Here is a 15,813-nt window from a genome sequence, read left to right as displayed (position 1 = left end):
GGGGCTGATGGGAGGCCTCTCTTGATCTCCCCCATACTAACCACCTCACCAGACTCTCATGTTAAGGGGGGGGGGGGGGGGGCGCGATGGAGTACATTCCCCACATCCGGGGCCGTAGCTTAAAGGTCCGTTCGAGGCGTTCTGTCTTGATGTTTACACAGATGTTTGGGTCTAAGGACAAGCTCCCCAGCGACCTGCCCGCCCCCTAGCTCTCTCCTGGAGCTTTCATTTCGGCCTGCCACGGCTGCCACTGTGGCCATCTGCTGATAAAACCCACATTCTGATAACATTAAGGGGGAGGAAGTTAAATGAGGATGTGAGCCCCGTTAAGGAATGTCTGGAGTTTTTCTGAAGATAGTAAGCTGTTGGGATGTTTATTTACTAAGGACCTTGCTAAGGAATTAACCTGCAGACACATGTGTGCTTGACGTAATTTGTTTTGTTGTCTTCTCTACATTGTTGGTTGGTGCTGTTTGAGATGCAACATTGGGTGGGTTTTAAAGGGTAAAGAATTTGATGCAAAAGTTAGTCTGAATCAGACAGACACGTTCTTCATTCAGGACAAACATCACATGTGGTTGCTCACCACAGTAAACTATAATGGTGTAGTTTCAGCTTGGCTTGTGAAAACAAGCAGATGAGAAGTTCATGATGAGGAAATCACTTCCACCATCACATGCTCAGGGATCTCTAGAGCTGCTTTGCATGAAATCACTCAAATATTTGTTCATCCATTGGAATTTTGTTTATTATAAGAATTTCCTGCAGGCGTTTCAAAATGTGTTGTTTTATATGTTGTTGATTTTTACATTCTGTGACAGTTCAGTCAGAGTCTCAAACTTAAATAAATATCATAGAAGTAACTGCTAATTATCGACATGTCACACATAAATGTTTTTTGACTATACATAAATATATTTAAAGACCATATAGAATATAAGCAAATATAGTAATGCGAAAGACTGAAAACATTATGTTATTAAAACAAAGGCAGCACATTTTTCCAGACAAAGCAGCTATTAAAGCGATAGTTCATCCAAAAATATTTATTACTACATTATTTACTCATTTTACTTATGAATTCAAGTCAATTTTATTTATATAGCACTTTTCACAATTGTTTAATTGCTCCAAAGCAGTTTTACATTAATAAAAGCAAGAGAGAGCACAGAAAAATCAGGAGGACAACAAAAGTTGCAAAGTTCAGTGGCTAAGATTAGTTTGCGGCTTGTGAGCGGTATTAATGAGAGTATTAATGTATAGAAAATGTTAGACTAATGTCAGCTAACTGCCTAGGGGTTGAAAAACACTCCTAGGAGAAAAACCCTGTGGGGAAAAAAGTCCTTGGGAGAAAAAAAAACCCTAGATAGAAAGCCTGACATTGCTGATCCTATATAAAATATTCTATTTATTAAATACTATATTATAAAATTTTATGTGAATTAAAAAATAATAATAATAAATTACAAGTCCAAACCTCCTACCTCGATACAATATAGTAGGCAAAAAGCAGTAAGCGAGGCAAGTAGTATTTCCCAATTTATAGTATAATAAAAACAATAGGCGAAAATTACCAGGATGACCTACTACTTCCGCAAGATCCCGATGTGTTCATTCGATGGACCCTTTACTATCCCGTGAGCGCTTGGGAGAGGAGTTACCCAATGAAAAAGAAGAATGAGATGCATTGTTTTATTTAAAAATGTCCAAAAGCGATAACGCAGCTCTACTCACATGCAAATTTAGTACGTCCAAATTCATTCATACTATCCATATTCATACTATAAAGTATCTACTGTTTTAACGGTCAATGAGTTGGTACTTCATCTAATAGAGTACCTACTTTCACAGTTTATGATTTTGTTCGCAGCCTTGAACACTCTTGTAAATGCAGAGTAGTCCAAGATGGCATTGTTACTGAAAGCTAGTTATTTTTGCTTGTAAATTTTAAATATTGATATTTCTCTTACAAAATCACATCGATTACCCTCAGAAGGCCTGTATTTATCCCCCTGGAGCTGTTTGGATTGCTTTGTTAAGGATGGATGCACGGTCTTTTGGGCTTGGAGGAGGTGGACCCTATTCTTATGGTTATAAAGCTTGGAAGAGATTTTCCAAAACAACTGATAATGTGTTCATCTGAAAAATGATGGACATATGTATCTCGGATGGCTTGGGGGTAATTAAATTGTGGCGTAATTTTGATTTTTGGCCAAATTATCCCTTTAAGTTGTTAAAGTGTTAAAAAAAATTAGTAGAAACCTCATATTGTTCCACTGAATGGACCTGAGGGTGCTGCTCTGTTTTCTATACAAAGTATCTGCCAAGAACAAAGAATTTCATACGATTTGTAACAACACATGGGTTGTGAAATTATGAGTTTTGTGGTGAACTATGGTTTATCCCAGATAGCAAAATTGCTGTGGCCCAGTTCTGGTTCACATCTGACACCTTCATCTGGCCCACCTTTGGCATGGAATGATGGCACTTGAGCGGTCCACCTCTTTTTTCCAGATCTTTACCACAAGCAAACCATAGAAACGCCACATGTCAGCCAAACACAAAGCAAACAATGCAGATCTGGCCCAAATCTGGGTAATGTTAATTTAAATTTTGGCCCAGATTCAGCCCAGACCCAACACCATTCACTGGCCCATACCTGATGGCACTTGTGTGGTCCACTCCTGTTTGACACATCTCGCCCACGAGCAAGCCAGAGTGATGCCACAAACAGAGTATGAATCTCAACCATGGTGACAATTAAATGAAAAACTTCATGCTGCAATGCATGCTGGGTATTAACAAATTACAAAACTCATCCAGGACTCCCAGCATGCACTGCGACATGGCGAAATAATGAACTTTTTACATTTTCTTTGTCACCATGGTTGAGATTCATAGTCTGATTCTTGATGTTTGTGTGTCCCAAATTTACAGCAGTTATTTTTTGCCACAATTTCTAAAACTCCTTAATGACAAACTGCTGTGAAAGTGCTGGATCTCATATACAACATAGACAGAAAATAAACTTTTGAAGAGTTAATCCTTTAATTACTTGATTATTTTTACCATTATATACCAACCACCACATAATTGCACTATTAACTTTACATTACCATAACAAATGTGTTTTATACACACAAAGTAAGGCAACCAGGAAAAATTGGTAAAGAAGTCAAGGGTCCAACTAAAACAAACACTAATCACAATAATGGTGACTTAAAATTAAACAAAGCATCAACATCTAAACCTAATAAGTAAAATGTGTTTTCTACAGCAATATTTTTACTGAACATTCAGAAATAATGTTTTATAACAGTTTTAAAATAATAAAATGCAATGTTTCTCTATTATTTACATAACAAGCAAACATGTCAATATAAAAAACAGTTGTTGTTTTAAACATTGTGTTAACATTAAAACAGGACATTGTCAAAATGTTTGAAAATGGTAAAATGTAACATTCCTCTAACATTCGGACAACAAAGAAATGTTCTTAGAACGTCAAGAAAACTGGACACTTTTTATGTTGGCAGAAAGTTTTTGGGAACGTTGGGAACTTTCAGGGAACGTTCTTAGAACTTTTCTCTGTTAGCTGGGTATATGGATCAATTCAGACTCACACACACATGAGCCCGTGCTTACTGTGCCATATCTTTGCAAAACTGGCCCTGATGGATCTTTATACAGCTGGGCCACATTTACAGCATCATATATGGGCAACTTCAGACTCACACCCACATGAGTTGTTGCTTTCTGTGCCACATGTTTGCCAAAACCGGCCCGGATATGTTTTAAAAGAACTGGGCCACCTTTGCTGCAACATATGTGGGCCACTTTAGACACAAACCCACATGAGCCGGTGCCTACCCGTGCCATATCTTTGCCAAAACTGGCCCAGCAACGTTTGTAAAGAGCTGGGCCACATTTGCTGCAACATGTGAGGGCCACATTTGGTTTATTCCAAGATTAGGCCGTGTCTGCTGTGCAGCATTTTTGCCAAAGGTGGCTCATATTTGTTGTTTGATATTTGGGCCATATTCACTATTTGTCAGATGGGCCACTTTTGGTTCATATTCAGATGACATGTTGCCGTGGGCACCACATCTTTGCCTTAATAGGCCCACATGTGATTGATATATGTGGCCCATTTTTGCTATTTTACATGTGAGCCACTTTAGGTTCACATCCCTTTTATTCGGGCCATAAGAAGACCAGCAGTGCCGCATCTTTGCCTGAAGTGGCCCACATGTGCTTGCTATCTGGGATGAGTCTGGTGTGTTTATATAATGTTAAACAAACATTGTTTCTTTCTGTTGCAGGTATCCAGGAGGGAAATGAATGCACTAAATGTAAAAATGACTGGGCCCTGAGGGTGGCTATTGCCCTTCTTTATGTCCTCTGTGCACTTCTTACCATAGCTGTTGCTGTGCTGGGGTATAAAGGTAAGACGTTTTATCCATTGTCTTTGAATGTGCTGATTCATTTCTCTCTGAGATTTAGGTAAGATGCATACGAAAGCATTATTGTGCTCTTTTTAAAGGCCAGGTGGGCTGCCTATGGAAGCAGCATTTTGTGGCATCATAAGCATTAATTTTACTTTAATTATGCTGCCTTCAATTTCTAAGGCATTGCCATGAAGAAAGTTAAAGGTCCAAGATGATGTATGATGAGGCGAGAGCGATGTTAATTTGAAATAACCTCATATTTCTGGTTATACTAAGAGGTGTTCATAAAAATAGTTTGTTGCAGTTATTATTAATTAAATGTCTTAACCCAACATTTGTTTGTGTTTTGCATTTTGTTTGCTTATGTAAATGTCAAACTCTACTGAAGACATTACATTATGAAGTCTCCCGTGCATAGCACTATGAATGTGGTGTACAGATTTTAATCCCCGGCTCCACCTGACCAAGTGTCGTCTAACCCAGCTGCTTCCGATGAGCTGGATGGCACCTTGCGTGGCTGACACCGCCGTCGGTGTATGAATGAGTGACTGAATGGATGAATGTGAGGCAAACTTGTAAAGCGCTTTGGATGGCCATAGGTCTGTTGTCCATCCATTTACAGACTTTATATCGGGGTTTGATAACATTCCAGATCTGTCACTAACCCCCATAGACAGCAACACAACTCACAAATTTCAAGGCCCAGAAACACAGTAAAGACATTGGTAAAATAGTCAAGCACTCTTAAAATGGTTGTATTAAAGCAACACCAAATAGTTTTTTTTTACCTTAAAATAACTTTCCAAAAATCGTTCATCCTCTCGAAACAGGGTGAAACGGCACTTTCACATCCGCCTTGCAGCCCTCTATCGGCCAAAACCGCACTAAAGAAGTTTCCAACCGTTGGGTCGCGGTCCTGTAGTTTGATTGAAAACTACAAAAACTTGCTTTACGGCAGACCTACAATCCAATCAGAGCCAGCTAAGCTGCAGTATTTACGACAGTGGTAATGGACAATTACGCTTCTAACCTGTAGGGGGAGCAAAGAGCAAAAACTCTTTAGTGTTGCTTTAAAACAACACATTTTGTATTGTTTTAACACATCGTGTGTTGTCCGTTTTATTTATTTGAACACAAAATCAACACCAAATGACATATTATGCGTTAAAATAACACATGGGGTGGTTTCCCGGACAGGGTTTAGATTAATTCAGGACTAGGCCTTAGTTATATTAAAGCAACACTATATAGTTTTTTTTACCTTTAAATAATGTCTCTAAAATTATTTCAGTGAAATAACAACTTTTAACTGGACAAATTGTACTGTTGCTGCAACCTGAGCAGCCTCCTAGCTGCTACAAGCACACTCTGAAAGTGGCGGTGGAGGGTAGGAAACACAGCCCCGCCCCTCCCCCTGCCTGCAGAAGAGTGTCTGATACCAGGCACTGTTGCGCTTTTCAACCACATGGGGGAGCTGTAAATCATTTTTACATGGAAACTACATAGTGTTGCTTTAAGCTATTTAAGTAATTTTTACAAACAAACCTTACAAAAAAACAATACTGGTGTGCATCTTAAGACAATGGCACTAATATAGGTTAAGATATGCCTGTACAAGGTGTTTTTGAATTAAGGCATCTCAAACATGCATTTTAGTCTAGGACTAGGATAAGCACTGTCCAGGAAACCACCCCTTTATGTATTAAATAGCATAGCACAAAACAATGTGTTAAAAATGAACACATCATTTCAGAGTGGGTGACTACAGCGGTTCAATCTTTATTTCATGAAGTAACAAGAATACTTTTTGTACTCATAAAGTCTCCAATGTGTAATTCACGTAAGCAGGGAATGCATAAGTAAAACACTGGCACGATGATGGGTGATGTTTAAAGAGGACATTTCACAAGACTTTTTTAAGATGTAAAATAAATCTTTGGTGTCCCCAGAGTACGTATTTAAAGTTTAAGCTCAAAATATCATATTATAGCATGTTAACATTGCCACTTTGTGACCGTGAGCAAAAGCCATTGTGTGTGTGTCCTTTTAAATGCAAATGAGCTGATCTCTGCACTTAATGGCAGTGCCGTGATTGGATAGTGCAGATTAAGGGGCAGTATTATCTATCGGCCGCAGATCGGTATCGGACGATAACGGCATTAAATGACTCGATCGGTCCTCGTTAAATTTGCCGATCTCTTGAACCGATCTTTCTGTTTACTTTTGTCTGTCATGATATGGCTCCTCAATGCGGCTGCACGTAGAGACCATTTTTACGCAGTAAGAGCATTTTTATAACCCGTGGCTGATGAGCGACGTGTAGATTTGCATTTCTCTCTTTGCCTTTACAGAGATATGTGTATTTTCTATGAGGACGCGGTCCGGTCCTAACATCGCGACCCGTCTTCACATCCCCATCAAACAGCGTATACAACACATATCTATCGCGGACAATTGCATCCTCATGTCAAAAGTTTATTATTTGCATGAGTTTTGAGCGTTTAAACTTTAATTTTCCTCACAGCTGCTCTCGTCTGCATACACCCGCCGCACGCACACACAGCAGCCTGTCATCAGTGCACGTGAACAGAGCGATCTCAAGTCTTAAAGCTACAGTAACCTAATTCATCTCTCAATAAAATCACTCTCTGCTCTTCACTAAAGAACTGTTGTACTTCATACGAATGCGTGTATATTTAATTCATACAGTAAAGACTGTTAACTGTTTTATTTTCATTAGTTTTTACAGACATAAGCCTTTTTAAAGGCATATTAAATTTCTCTTTGCAGAAGAAATATTTGTTGTGCTAATTTATTTGATTCTCTATTAAAACAATAATATACCTAATTACTGCAAGTAATATAACAAAGGCAACATCTGTGGTTTTACTTTATCTAGAAAAAATGTTAAAAGTTACAGTCATCAAAGAGCTTGCATATCAGCTTGAAAAATCGGTATCGGCTGATCACGAAGACAACAAATCGGTGATCGGTATCGGCCTGCAAAAATCCTGATCGGAGCATCCCTAGTATTATCCCCTTCTGACATCACAAGGGGACCAATTTCAATGATTTATTTTTTCACATGCTTGCAGAGAATGGTTTACCAAAACTACGTTTCTGGGTTGATTTTTTTTCACATTTTCTAGAATGATAGAAGCACTGGGGAGTGGGGACACAATTATAGCTCTTCAACATGAAAAATGTCAAGATTTTCATGATATGTCCCCTTTAAAACGCATACGTATGCTGCTTTTTATATGCGTCAGAGACTGACTTTCAAGTATTCTCATTGCTTCATGAAATGAAGATTGAACCACTGTAGTCACATTTTAAACACTATTTTAACAATGTCCTTAATTTAGAGCGTTTCTGGGCCTTGAAAGTTGTGAGTTGTGTTGCTGTCTATGGGGGTCAGAAAGCTCTCAGATTTATCAAAAAATATCTTCATCTGTGTTTCAAAGACAAACAAAGGTCTTATGGGTGTGAAACAATATGGAGTGAGTACTTATTGACAAAATTTTCATTTTGGGGTGAACTAACAAGTTTCCCACTATGTAGTCAGTCAATGGGGTTTTGAAACTAAGCTCAGATGTTTATATTTACTAGTACTAGATACATTAATATAATTCCTGACTGTTTTATGTTGTTTAGACCAGAAACCTGGAATATTTTTATGTGTGTTTGTTTATGTTGTATCCATCTAATACACGATTCAAGAATCTGTCATGGTTTCTGCTTCTCAGTTAAACTTTGGCTCACTTTACTTCTTGTCTCTCATAAGGCAACTGCATTTAACAACAGAAACCGGCTAGTTTCCAAATATTATCACCATGACTATTACACTGACATGTGTTTTCTGTATTAGCTGGAAAAGCCAACAGCACAAACAGACCTGTGTCAAACAGCTTATTGTGTTTATTGCCAAAAGGCAGGATAAGATGCACACCATAGTTGTCTTGAAGAAGCTTCCAGTATATTCCAGTGTTTTAACTGACCTCAGATATATTTTATTTTGTAAGTCAATTAAGTAAATGCTGTGTTTATAACACAATAATATTAACTGTAAAGCCATACAAGTTTTTATCAAAATATTTTTTAGTTCATGATCCTCCCATAAGAAAACTTTCTTGCCTCTCCATTAAGAGATCTCCTACAGTACAACACACTCATATAATTTGTCTTTGAAAACATCTCTTATTTACCTTTAAAAGGATTTGATCTGAGTTTAATGATATTGTCCAGATAAAGTCCCTGATTTACATCGAATCCACATGTCTTGTGTGTTTCTCTGTAGTCTAATGCCAACCAGATGAGCGTCCCATGTAACGCAGCGAGTCTCACAGCAAACTTACTCCAGAAGAGGTTTTATGCCTTAGCAGCAATTTGTTGTCTAAGAAACCACAGGTTGACCGACACCAACTTTGTGGCATCTTGAATAAAGTTCATGTTACCTTTGTGGGCAGGGTCAGAGGATACGTTCTTTTTTAACCTTTTTAAAAAAAAATGTATTGACAAGAGTTTGTAATTGCACGTTTAAGTGCAATGAGTGCAGATTCAGGTTATGTCCCTGTTGGAAAAAGCTGTGAGGCTAAGAAAACCTCCAAAAATAACACAGATTATACAGGAAAATAATGCTTTCCTCAAAGTACGGGGGCATGAGAGTGAGGAGAAACTGCGGTGTTAACCTCCCACTGATGGACTCCCAGTGTGAAAATGACCAGCAAGCCTTTGAAATAGACCTCCGTGTTTTGTTTCTCCCCTACAGCATATATTTGTTTTGTGTTTGGTTACACAATCGCAGTGAGGAATGCTAACACCCAACATCTTTGGTGCATTTTTATTTGCTGGCAGTAACTAGCGAGTGCGGCATGTCTGAATGAATCACGGGTTTAAAAACAGCGTGAGAGTGGACACTGGAGAGTAAAGATGATTCGATGATTCGTTTCATTCATGTCTGACTGACCGCCAGTTGAGAAAGTCAGTGCAATAAACACTGCAAGCAAGACGGAGGATTTTGATCTATTCCAGGATTATTTAATGGCTGTCAAAATGGCCTATAATAGCATGTTTTCGCCATTCTGTAGAAAAATATAAATAGGACACTTAGTCCAGGTAAATAAAGTCAAATGCACAGTGAAGGCGCCCCCTAGTGCTGCACGTAAGCCAAATACTTTAGAATAAAGACTAACACATGGGCCTTCAACAGGGGGTCTGTGATGGTATTACTGGGGGTCCTCCAAATATTGTTTGAATTCAGTTAGTCATCAAGCAAAAATGCTAACTTTTTAAAGTTATTTTTTGGGCCATTTTTGCCTTTATTTGATAGATAGTAGTTACAGAGATGACAGGAAAGTATAGGGTGAAGAGAGGGGTATGGGATTGGCAAAGGACCTCGAGCCGGGATTCGAACTCGGGTCGCCAGAAGTGCGTTTGCACCATGTGTCGGAGCACCATCCACTACACCATCGGCTCCGACCAAAAATGCATTAATAAAAAAATAAAATGTGATTAAAATCAAGATTTTCACTTTAAAATCTATTCAGCAATCTATTTTTGTTATGAAGTATGTTAACAGTAAAATTATTTTAATATCTTTGTAACGTAACCATCAAATCAAAGTATGTAAAGTATGTCTAATTTGTTATTGTACTGGGGCTTGCTCCTCCTCTTTATCCATTAAGTGGTTTGAAGACATCTGGACTGACATAAAAGCATGTAAGCCTTGTTTACAACATTGTATAAGTATATAAACATTTTGCCCTTAAGCATCATAAATTGTTCAAACTGGGTTTCATTATTGAACAAATGTGAGGATATGTGTCATTGAATAGCTGCAGTGGTGACAGCAAGACTGATGGGAATCAGCATCACAAAAGCTCAGAAGACACTCAGTGTGTTTGTAACATGTGTTTTGTGTTTTTATATTTATGTACCTGCATATTAAACAGGTTTATAGCATTGAGGCATGGCCATGGAAGCCGGTATAATCTACAGGAATTTATTTCATTGTTTTTCAAAGGTCTTTTTTTACTAATGCAATGGCATCAGGTTTGTAGCAGCCAACTGTTATGTCATCTCCATAAAGCACATACATCCACTATTTAAATCATCCAAAAGGAGTCATTTGTGGGTTAATATATGTTTTCTGAAACTAAACAATATGTTTGTGAGAGAATACGCTTAATAATTTGAGTGTACTCGTGCTCAGATTTGATATTTAACTGATTTATTGCATGCTAGTTGAAACAAAGTCTGACTAAAGTCTGTATTGTGTAATGTGCATCCCACAGTGGTCCAAAGGATGGATAATGTAACAGAGGGAATGGAGAATTATGGTGGGAAAATCATGGCTGTAGAGACAGACCTCAAAAAGCTTGGTGAGTCAATGTTTGACTGCGGGGATCAAATAAAAATGGTCAATAAATGTTCCCTAGCTGTCCCTGGGGTGGTACAAAGTACACATTTGCACCCAAGGAGTTGAAAATTAGCACCTCAGAGGTACATACTGGTACCAAAGATACAGTGGCGGCTTGTGACTGCTCTTCCGAGGGGCGCAAATTCAAAATATGTGTTCGGAGTGTCATGCGTGTTGCTCGTGTTTTCAAAATATGTGTTTGTTACGTCATGTAAACCATGTGCATCACGTGTTTTGTCAAAATAAGAGCCTGCTGTACACGCGTCAAAACGTTTAAGATAAAAGAGACGCTCAAGACACTTCCTTAACAGTAAACTCTGATTACGTATGAGATTATGCGAGTATCTGGCAAACGTGAGCATCTTTTTTATCATAAACCCTTTAGACACTTATTTTGACAAAACACGTGATGCACCTAGGTTCACTTGACACGCCAGAAACATATTTTGAAATGACGAACCACACACATGACGGGCTACATACATGTTGTGACGAACTTTGCATCGTGCGCCCTCAAAGAAAGAAGTCAACGGCTGCCACTGCTCAAAGGTACATATTGGTACCAAATGTATACATATCTGTACATAAACTGAACATATTAAGACCTTTTCAACTGCTCCAGTTACAGCTTTGGACAATTTGTTGGGGCCAGTTTTTGTCCTGGCAGTGTACCTGTTAGAATCAATTTGAAGTATTTTACTTATCAAACTCTACATTTGCTGCGCAGATGATCAGACAGGAGAGAAGTCAGAAAATGCCACCAGTGAGCTTCTCACATTCAAAATGGAAATTCAGACCTTTCAGAATCAGCTCAACGAAGTCACCCTGCGTGCTTCCAGCAACAGGGCTGCCCTCGACGAGCTACAGGTAGCTGGCGACGACGTGCAGAGTGGACACCTCTCGCTGCGAGATCTGCTGGAGAGCAATGCTAACGTTATCAGCAAAGTAAACCGCACCTTAAACACGTACAGCGGAGTGATCGACGGACTGAAGACGGACACGGCACAGCTTCAGGTGAATCTCCAGGAGCAAAGCAGCAAACAGATCCAAACCACCCAAAACCTGAGCACTCTCAACTTCACCCAAACCCAGCAGAGGAGCCTCATTAGCTCCCTCCAGAGGTCAGTGGAGGACACCAGCCAGGCCGTCCAGAAGCTTAAGAACGATTATCAGAGCCTTCAGCAGGTTGCCAGGCAGACCAAAGCAGATGCGGACTGGCTGAGGGAGAAGGTGCAGAACCTTCAGGCATTAGCGGCTAATAATTCGGCGCTCACTCGCTCCAACAGTGATGCTCTGGAGGATGTGACCTCTCAGCTGAACTCGCTCACGGAGCAGGTGCAGAACGCCTCGGCCCTCGCTGATGGCCATGACCAAAGCCTCCGTGAGCTCATGGACCAACAGCGAGATCGTGAAAACGCCACCTCTATAAAGTTTGACACCTTAGAGGCGCGTCTCGACCGCAACGAGGGCGAAATGGACAGAATAACGGGCAATGTAAGCTTTGCTACACAGTTGCTCGGAGCGATCAGCGTGGATCTCAATGGTCTGCGCACCTGCGCTGAGACGGTGACCCAACACTCTGAACTGCTGCTTGGGTTGAACAACAGTGTGGCTGAAACGAGAGCGGACAGCACAGAGCTTAAATCCCAGCAGGAAGAGCTTGCAGCCAGGCTTGACAAAGAGGTCACCAGCCTCTCCATAGTCATGGATGAAATGAAACTGGTTGACAGCAAACACTCACAGCTCATTACAAACTTCACTATTCTTCATGGTAAGACTCTGTTGATACATTTTTAGACCTTTTTAATTGTTATTTTTATCTGTATATTGTAAATTTTGTGCTTTTATACTATTATTAAGTTATTTGTTCATTTCCTAATTTCAGGCCCTCCTGGTCCAAGAGGTCCTCGTGGAGACAAAGGGTCCCAAGGCCTGGCTGGGAAACCTGGCCAGAAAGGTGAAAGCGGTGAAAAAGGAGTGCCTGGTATCCCTGGTCCCAAGGGCGAAAGAGGACCACCAGGGCCTCCTGGTGTGTCAGGATTCAAAGGTTCACCTGGATCAAGAGGAAGCCCTGGGCCAAAGGGCTCACGAGGGTCAGGGGGTAGGGCAGGGCTTCCAGGAGAGAAAGGTGACCCTGGTACACCTGGCCTTACTGGAAGAGATGGCCAGCCTGGTCCTCAGGGGCCACAAGGACCACAGGGCCTCAGAGGGCCAGCGGGGCCGGCAGGACCAGAAGGAGCACGTGGGCCTGCTGGCCCTATTGGTCCACCTGGACCTCCTGGATTACCAGGACTTCCAGCACCAGTGGTTGTGCCACAAGTAGATCCACAAGCTTTTGTTAACCGGCAAGTAGCTCTACCCACAAGTGCACCAGGTAACAAGCTTTTTATTCTTGAAACAGGCTATTTTTTAGACATATGTAACCCTGGACCACTAAACCAATCACAAGTAGCACAGGTATATTTGTAGCAATAGCCAAAAATACATTGTATGGGTCGAAATTTAAGGCGGAGTCCATGATGTTTGAAAGCCAATGTTGATATTTGAAATCACCTAAACAAACACGCCCCTACCCCAATAGAATCTGGACCTTCTGTTGATAGACCCGCCCCACACATACGCAACCCGGCATTTGATTTTATTTGATTGGCTATAAGTGTGTTTTGGTAGTCGGCCCGTCTCCTTTTCCAACGCGTTTTTCAAACATCGTGGACTCCGCCTTTAATGCCAAAAATCATTAGGGTATTAGGTAAAGATCATGTTTAATGAATATATTTTGTAAATTTTCCATTGTAGATATATTAAAAATGTATTTATCATTTGTAATATGGGTTGCTAAGGACTTCATTTGGAAAACTTTAAAGGCAATTTTCTTAATATTTACATTGTTTGCACCCTCAAATTCCAGATATTCGCATAGTTGTATCTCGGCCAAATATCGCCCTATCCTACCAAACCATACATCAATGGAATTTATTTATTTATTCAGTCCAGGGTCACATTTGGTATTTATATAAAACAAATAATTAAGGTATGTAATATGAATATGTCATTTTATGTTATATACGATAGAAACGTGTTTACTTAATTAAGCTTAATCCATGTACAGTGACTGAATTTAATGTTACTTCTGCATAAAGGAAAATGTAATAATGTGTTTTGATCTAAGGTTGTCCACCGCGTTGGAAGAGCTTCAGAGACACATGTTACTACTTCTCAGTTCCAACAGAGAATCTGAACTTTGATGAAACAAAGCAAAGATGCAGCAACATGAGTTCATCAATGCTTATTATCAATGATGAAGATGAGCAGGTAGATTCTGATTCCTATTCCAAGTAATATTTGCCTCTTGTATATAAATATTTATATAGGCTAATACAGAGTCGTATAATAAGGGAGTTACGACACTCACATAGATGTCATAGTAAGTATAGTAATCAATTCACATTACAAGCTAATATTAACCTAAACTAGCTGAAAACCTATGCAAACAGATTGACAGCCCGGCTTGGTTTGGAACTGTAGAACGTTACATGAATCACATGACCGCGCGGCGACAAGACCAAAGTGTGTCGTTACTCTCTCGTTATACGACTCTGGGCTAATATACGCAATATGGCTCAAAGCGCCGATCAGAGTTGAAATTTTTGCGGGTGATTTACTGACAAGGCACAGGTTAAAGGGATAGTTCAGTCTGTCGTCATTTACTCATCCTCATGTTGTTCTAAACCTGTATGAATTATTTTTTTCTGATGAACACAAAAGAAGATATTTTGGGATATGATGGTAAACACACAGTAGATAGTGACTATTGACTTCCATAGTAGGAATAAAAAAATATGATGGAATTAAATAGGGACCGTCATTTGTATGCTTACCATCATTTATTAAAATATTTTCTTCATCTTTTATCACAATAATTCCAAAATATTTTTTCCTACTATGGAAGTCAATGGTCACTATCTGCTGTGTGTTTACCATCATTTCTCAAAATATCTTCTTTTGTGTTCATCAGCAAAAAGAAATTCTTACAGGTTTAGATCAGCACGAGGATGAGTAAATGATGACAGAATTTTAATTTTAAGGTGAACTATCCCTTTAAAGAACATAGGCGCAAAAAAAATCTAATTTCCATAATGACCAATGCAATCTACCAGCAGTGCAAATTAGTGTAGGGTTTAAGACATGCTTTTCTAAGGCGTTTATTAATGGAATAAATACCAGAAGAAAAAAATATATATATATTAGAAAGTTGTGTGAATATCAGTGCCAACTATGTTCTATATTGTCCGTCACAGCTATGGATAAAGAGGCAGATTTCTGGAAAAGGCTACTTTTGGCTCGGCCTCACAGATAGCGCAGAGGAAAATATCTGGAGATGGGTGGATGGAAACCTGCCCAACTATTCGTAAGTTAATCGATCAAATAAATACATATATGTAAGATGCATACAACTCGGGGAAAGATGTGTAAAACCTTTCGAAGGATGGGTTCCGTAAATCTGTGGAGGCGTCTGAGTTCTGCATCCACAATCTTGTGTTACCATATGTGAAATATTCCTGTTTCTCATCACTCTTGTCTTATTTGAATAGGAAATGGAAACCTGGACAGCCTGATAACTGGAGCCATGGTCATGCGGAGGGGGAAGACTGTGCTGGGTTAATACATGAGGCTCTTTGGAATGACTTTTTCTGCACAGAACGCATTGGTTTCATTTGTGAACAAATCAATGAAAGTAAGTTAGTTTTTGGTAGCATTTTTTGCTTGGTCTGTTTGAATTCTATTCATTGTCTGTTCTTTACTCTTCACAGCAAAAGTACCAGTTTTATAGCATCCGTTACTGAACGAACACAGTGTTGTGGATCTGACAATCACAGAGACAGTTGTCACAATTACAAAAGACCACTTTCACCAATAACCTCTCACGAAGCCAGAACAACTGCTTTC

The 15,813-nt window shown here is 39.5% G+C and overlaps 1 protein-coding gene across 1 annotated transcript in view; it reads left to right on the top strand.

The window, feature by feature from the left end:
* colec12 (collectin sub-family member 12) overlaps positions 1-15,813 on the top strand; it is a 51,731-nt gene that overhangs the window by 20,339 nt on the left and 15,579 nt on the right. Inside the window, exons 3-9 of the mRNA XM_073874810.1 lie at positions 4,323-4,445; positions 10,742-10,828; positions 11,594-12,637; positions 12,752-13,240; positions 14,036-14,178; positions 15,165-15,274; positions 15,459-15,524. Coding sequence (XP_073730911.1) covers positions 4,323-4,445; positions 10,742-10,828; positions 11,594-12,637; positions 12,752-13,240; positions 14,036-14,178; positions 15,165-15,274; positions 15,459-15,524 — 2,062 coding nt within the window. The remainder of the gene's footprint in view (positions 1-4,322; positions 4,446-10,741; positions 10,829-11,593; positions 12,638-12,751; positions 13,241-14,035; positions 14,179-15,164; positions 15,275-15,458; positions 15,525-15,813) is intronic.

This window comes from Misgurnus anguillicaudatus, chromosome 2 (genome assembly GCF_027580225.2).
Source record: "Misgurnus anguillicaudatus chromosome 2, ASM2758022v2, whole genome shotgun sequence".
Classification (NCBI taxonomy): domain Eukaryota; kingdom Metazoa; phylum Chordata; class Actinopteri; order Cypriniformes; family Cobitidae; genus Misgurnus; species Misgurnus anguillicaudatus.
This window is presented reverse-complemented; position numbering and strand designations above follow the sequence as displayed.